The sequence below is a fragment of the Primulina huaijiensis genome, chromosome 3, assembly GCF_012295235.1.
Source record: "Primulina huaijiensis isolate GDHJ02 chromosome 3, ASM1229523v2, whole genome shotgun sequence".
Lineage (NCBI taxonomy): Eukaryota > Viridiplantae > Streptophyta > Magnoliopsida > Lamiales > Gesneriaceae > Primulina > Primulina huaijiensis.
Window position 1 is genome coordinate 4073646 of NC_133308.1, and position 6088 is coordinate 4079733.

The window sequence follows — 6088 nt, forward strand, 5'->3', positions numbered from 1 at the left end:
TGCAACAAGGTTCAATGGATGTTAGAACTTATTATACTCGTTTGAGAACTCTGTGGGATGAATTGAAGGATTTCCAGCCGGTATCGGTGTGTAATTGTGGTTTTATGAAAGAGTGGGCGACGCACCAAAATCAAGACTGTGTTATGCAATTTCTGATGGGACTCAATGAGTCATATGCTCAGATTCGTGCTCAAATTCTGATGATGGATCCGATTCCTGTAATTTCGAAGATCTTCTCATTGGTAGTTCAGGAAGAACGTCAACGATCCATACATTCTGATTTTTCTGGATCGTCACTGGATCATTCTTCACACTCGTTTACTCATCCGAGCACTGCGATTGTCAAGGGATCCTCATATGGTAAAAGTGATAAAGGTAGAAAGTTGGATCTGCCAACATGTTCTCAGTGTCATTATCCAGGTCACACTATTGATAAATGCTACCAATTGCATGGATATCCACCAAGTCACCCCAAATACAAGCCGAAGCACCATTCTGTATCCAACAACCATGCATCTAAAGTTCGAGCAAATCATCTTAGAATTGATGATACTCCAGTCAATCCACAACCAATCAGCAATGCACCTGAGTCATTAAGTTCTGAACAATGCAAGCAGCTTCTTGCCTTCTTGAGTACCCAACTCCAGCTTGGTTATGGCATCAGCATGGATTCTAAACAGCTTGAGGCATCTGCATCGTGTCTCAGTGGTATCTCTTCACTATCCTTCTATGATTCTTCTATCCTCAATAATCATTGGGTCTTAGACACAGGAGCTACACATCATATTTGCTGTTCTCTTGCATATTTTCAATCCTATAAAGCCACAAATTCCACAGTCACACTACCTGACAATTCCACAGTGGCAGCAACACATATAGGGTCTGTTTTGTTGTCCCCTGATTTGATACTAGAGAATGTACTTTTTGTTAGCAGCTTCCATTTCAATCTTGTTTCTGTTAGTTCTCTGACCGAACATCTAAAGTGTTATGTGTCCTTTTCTTCTAATTCTTGTGTCATTCAGGATATCACCAAGGAAAGGAGGATTGGGATGGGTAGCCGCGTTGGTAACCTTTATGTTCTGAATCCATCCAACACTCTTCCTGTAATCTGTAATGTTTCTCTTACTCATAGCCAATTGTGGCATTACAGAATGGGGCATCCATCTTCACCTAGGTTATCTGTAATAGGCCAGTTAGTTCATGATGATTCAATAAATCCAAATGATGTACTTGATTGTTCAGTTTGTCACCTAGCTAAACAAAAGAGACTATCATTTTCTTCCAACAACCTAACTTGTGATATTCCTTTTGAATTAATTCACATTGATGTTTGGGGTCCATTTCATCTGAGTGTTGAAGGATACAAGTATTTTCTTACTATTGTTGATGATCACACAAGATACACTTGGATATATTTGATGAAAACCAAGTCTGATGTCTTGCGCATTTTTCCTGATTTTTGCAAGTTGGTCCATACATAATTTGGTTCCAAAGTCAAATCTGTTTGTTCCGACAATGCTCCAGAATTGAATTTCTCCAATTTTTTCAAAAACGAGGGAACTGTATCCTATCATTCATGTGTTGAACGACCACAACAAATTCTGTTGTGGAACGAAAACACCAGCATATCTTAAATGTAGCTCGAGCTTTGTTGTTCCAATCACATGTTCCTTTGATCTATTGGAGTGATTGTGTGTCTACTGCAGTCTACCTTATCAACAGAACTCCTTCTCCACGCCTTTTTGATAAAAGCTCTTTTGAGTTGCTGTTTCAGAAGCTGCCAACTTACTCTCACCTTAGATCGTTTGGGCGTCTTTGCTATGGCTCTACACTTTTGAGCCAACGCTCCAAATTTTCTCCTCGTGCCATCAAATCTGTATTTCTTGGATATCCCTCAGGTTATAAAGCCTACAAACTTCTCAATATTGACACCAATGAAGTTTTTATATCTCGGGATGTTGTTTTTCATGAGCAAACTTTTTCATTTGCAGAACAATCATCTCCACCCGACCCCTCTTCTCATTTCATTTCTGAAAGTGTCCTTCCCACGCATATTAATTTACCATCACCAGCTGCTGACCCACTACTGCAATCCCATTTTAAAAGAGTATCCACCAAACCTAGTCACTTACGTGACTATCATTGCTATGCTACTTTCTCAAGCTCACCGAGCCATCAACAGCTCACCCTCTGTCATTGGTCCTCAGCACTCATCGACTCTCACCTTCCTACCGAGTTTTTGTCAACAATATTTCATCCATCCACGAGCCTCGCACATTTTCTCAGGCTGTTCAGCACCCGGAATGGTGTCAGGCCATGAGTGATGAGTTGTGTGCTTTAGAGAGCAATGACACTTGGACCATTGTTTCCTTACCTCCTGGGAAACACGTTGTTGGTTGCAAATGGGTCTACAAAGCCAAGTTTCTAGCAAATGGGACTCTCGAATGATATAAGGCCCGTTTAGTCGCAAAAAGGTATACACAACAAGAAGGGGTAGATTATTTTGAGACCTTTTCTCCTGTTGCTAAATTAACCACAGTCCGAACTTTGCTAGCTTTAGCAGCCATTCGAGGTTGGTCCTTGATGCAACTTGATGTGAACAATGCATTTTTGCATGGTGACTTATTTGAGGAGGTTTACATGTCACTTCCTCCTGGATATGAACGAAAGGGGGAATCTTTGCCACCTAATGCTGTTTGCAAGCTACAAAAATCCTTATACGGGCTCAAACAAGCCTCACGGCAATGGTTTGCTAAGTTCTCTTCTACTCTTCTTAAGGTTGGTTTCGTTCAATCTCATGCGGACAGTTCCTTATTTGTTCGTACACACGGTGATGTTTTCTTGGCTTTGTTGGTATATGTGGATGACATAGTAATTGCCACAAACAATGATGCTGAAGCTGAGAGATTGAAACTTTTCTTGAACATGCAATTCAAGCTAAAGGACTTGGGCGACTTGAAGTATTTTTTGGGCATAGAGGTAGCAAGATCTTCACGAGGCATATACATATGTCAGCGTCATTATGCACTTCAGTTAGTCACTAAAGCTGGACTCATTGGGAATAAACCCCGCACTACTCCCATGGATGCCAATTCGAAACTCAGTCAAGATGATGGAGAGTTATTAGAAGACCCATCCTTATACCGTAAGCTTGTAGGAAAGGTGCTTTATCTCACTATCACACGTCCGGACTTGGCTTATCCAGTAAACAAACTTAGTCAGTTTGTCTCAGCACCACGATCTGCTCATTTGCAAGCTGTGTATTCAGTTCTGAGATATGTAAAAGGTACAGCAGGACAGGGTGTGTTCTATAGTTCGAAGACCGAAGCCAAATTGCATATATTCTCGGACTCTGATTGGGCTGCATGTCCTGATTCACGTCGCTCAGTCACTGGATTTTGTGTGATGTTAGGCAGTTCATTAGTTTCATGGAAATCAAAGAAGCAACAAACTGTGTCTAAATCTTTTGCTGAAGCCTAGTATAGGTCCATGGCAAATGCTACTTGTGAAGCCGTCTGGATGATTTCTTTGCTCAAGGATTTGTGCACGGTGATCGATATTCCAGTGACGCTGTTTTGTGATAATCAAGCAGCCATTCATACAGAATCCAACCCTGTATTTCATGAGCGTACAAAGCATATTGAAATTGACTGTCACATTGTGCGCGAAAGAATACAGTCAGGCATCATCCGAGTAATGCACGTTGCCTCTCACTTACAACTTGGAGATATGTTCACTAAGGCCCTTCTTCCTTCAAAGCTTCGAGCACTGATGGTCACGATGGGAATTGAAAACATTCACTCCCCATCTTGAGGGGGAATATTAGAAGTCATTTACTTAAAAAACGTTTTATTAGTCACATTTCCCTTTTTTACTGTTGGTATAAATAGGTTGACTTGTAGCAGTTGAATCTCATATTTTTTGATTACAGAAACATAGCTTTGCTGTATTGAGAAACTCTCGTTCAATCATCAATGGAGTTTTGCCTCGTTTTTCTTTCTAATATACAATATAAAAATTAGGTAAAACTTTTATTACAAAAAAATAACAGTGTCGGGTATGCATGTATTTCAAGTTGTATATTGTTCTTGAAGTTGTTACCATATAATATAAACCATATATATTTACATTGCCAAATTTGAAACAGACGATAACCCTTTTTACTTCATCGGATCAGCTTCGTCAACGTCAATTCTAACAGATGAAATGTCACCCCGCGTGGCAAATTGTTTAGGATTCTTGCTGTTCTTCATCGCTGATTCACCTGGAATTCCATTTGCGTCCTTGCATTTGAACTTGGCAAGAGAACTCAGTTCGGTAACGGCTTCTGCGATGTTTTCCACGTAAATTACGGTGTCAATCAGCAGCGATGCAACTGCGGCAACAGGCATCATTTGCAGAAGGTTGGTGTCTTCCAACAGTTTAGATTTCAACAAAGATTTCAGGTTCTTGGTGTCAATTTTCAGGTTCACCAGGGCAGGATCAGGGAAGGGCGGTTTAGTCATTGTCTCAATGCTCGATGCTAGTTCTTTTAGTACTTTTCCAGATTCTGAACTCATTCTTGAAAATGATTCTTGTACTATCCCCACGATGCCTTCTGGCCCCTGCAATAGTGGAAACCAAAAAATATATATTTATTTTTTTCAATTGAAAAAGACTGTATATATATATATATATATATACCTGAGTACTCCTGGAGTTTACGTAGCCATTAAGGGCTTCAACTCTGCAGGCACACTGCCTTGTCAAGTTTCCGATCTTTAAGTATTGTTTCCACGGATGTCGGTACATGAATCTGCCATGGCATGGTTCCCATTTCGCAAAATTTGCCTGTCATCATTTAACATTCAAAATAAAGGTTGTATGCAGATGAATCAAAAAAAGAATGTGACAGAAATGTGTTGATTTCATTCACCTACCAAGTTCTCTAAATTGCTTTTTGAATCAAGAACACTGTTTAAGCTAACAAGATTTGACCTTTCATTCTTTGAATCTCCCCCTTCTGATGTTTTGAAACACTCATCAGAAATACCTATCAAAATTATAGCATCAAATTGACGTTAAATAATCTGCTCACATATGGGAATTAACGAAGTAACATCATAAATATATCTGCGGTATGTTCTATATATAGACCTTCCAATAAATTTCCGAGCTTGTCGATGTCTTGAGCAACCAGCACGTGAAGATCTTCACCGGCCCAGACGGGGCACACCAAAATGGATACCACTACACATGTAGCTGCACCGATAAGTACAGTGGATAGCCTCTTTTGCACCAGTTCAAGTATTTCGTTCGTCCGCAAACCGGATATAGAAACCATAGAAAATGTCAAGATGAATATCAGCATCCCATAATCATATCGAGCTTTCACTTTGGGAAAGAATCGTATAAACGTAGACAACACAGCTGCAACATATGTACAAATGCCACAGAACCATATGCATCAGTGAGAAAAAGAACTTAGGAACTTTAGGAATTAAATTTTTTCCTTGGAAATTAAATATACCTTGTAGGAAGACAAATAGCCCAATCAAGATCGGTTGGCCTGTTTTTCCACTTACAATTGCCAAGTGATTTGCTCCAATGCCTAGAACACCGGCTACCAGCGTTGCAACTCCTCGGTTTAGTCCTTTTCCTAGCGTTGCACCTGCCAAAGAATGGGAAATTATAACATATTTCATGTGTTCGTCATTAATTTAACTACGGTTTGATCATAACAAAAAAGAAAAATACCCAACTTACCGACAGAGAACTCAAATACGACCACCACAGTCATCACAGCCCACATTGCAGATACACCAAAGTTGCTGTACAAAGGCTGAAAGTAGTAAAACAATGAGACTAATGTTAGTGCGATCCCAACTTTTAGCGAGTGTATCAACTTTCTAGGATCATCTTTCGCCATCTTTTCCGTTTGCTTTGCAATTTCATCAATTTTTGCCATCATCTTTGCTACAATGCCTTTAATCCACAACCATCCACTCAAACAGACACTCACTTTTTCTGTATTTTCAGACTCCATTTCCATCATCGTCATCTAATAAATAGAACTAGGAAAACTCAACTTATTTTACGTGAAATGTTG

The 6088-nt window shown here is 39.8% G+C and overlaps 2 protein-coding genes across 3 annotated transcripts; one reads left to right on the forward strand and one right to left on the reverse strand.

Annotated features, from left to right (window-relative positions):
* Nucleotides 1–1351, forward strand: LOC140972106 (uncharacterized). Its single transcript, XM_073434574.1, has 2 exons — nucleotides 1–708; nucleotides 1023–1351. The coding sequence occupies exons 1-2, from the start codon at nucleotides 15–17 to the stop codon at nucleotides 1055–1057; spliced, it is 729 nt and encodes a 242-aa protein (XP_073290675.1). The 5' UTR covers nucleotides 1–14; the 3' UTR covers nucleotides 1058–1351.
* A 2660-nt stretch (nucleotides 1352–4011) lies between these two features.
* Nucleotides 4012–6088, reverse strand: LOC140972107 (aluminum-activated malate transporter 2-like). Of its 2 annotated transcripts, none has more exons than XM_073434577.1 (6): nucleotides 5746–6088; nucleotides 5510–5650; nucleotides 5137–5409; nucleotides 4920–5032; nucleotides 4705–4830; nucleotides 4012–4604 (listed from the first exon to the last, which is right to left on the reverse strand). In XM_073434577.1, the coding sequence occupies exons 1-6, from the start codon at nucleotides 6038–6040 to the stop codon at nucleotides 4161–4163; spliced, it is 1392 nt and encodes a 463-aa protein (XP_073290678.1). In that variant the 5' UTR covers nucleotides 6041–6088; the 3' UTR covers nucleotides 4012–4160. The 2 variants fall into 2 exon arrangements, with proteins under 2 accessions (XP_073290678.1, XP_073290676.1); XM_073434575.1 differs by having other exon boundaries at nucleotides 4684–4830.

What these genes read in the sequence shown, in the direction of transcription:
- LOC140972106 (XM_073434574.1), top strand. Translation starts at nt 15, where the DNA reads ATGGATGTTAGAACTTATTATACTCGTTTGAGAACTCTGTGGGATGAA. An exon ending in ATCTGCATCGTGTCTCAGTG is followed by an intron (nt 709 to 1,022) that starts GTATCTCTTCAC and finishes TGTGTCATTCAG; the next exon opens with GATATCACCAAGGAAAGGAG.
- LOC140972107 (XM_073434575.1), bottom strand. Translation starts at nt 6,040, where the DNA reads ATGACGATGATGGAAATGGAGTCTGAAAATACAGAAAAAGTGAGTGTC. An exon ending in GCTATTTGTCTTCCTACAAG is followed by an intron (nt 5,410 to 5,509) that starts GTATATTTAATT and finishes CATATGTTGCAG; the next exon opens with CTGTGTTGTCTACGTTTATA. An exon ending in GCTCGGAAATTTATTGGAAG is followed by an intron (nt 5,033 to 5,136) that starts GTCTATATATAG and finishes TAATTTTGATAG; the next exon opens with GTATTTCTGATGAGTGTTTC.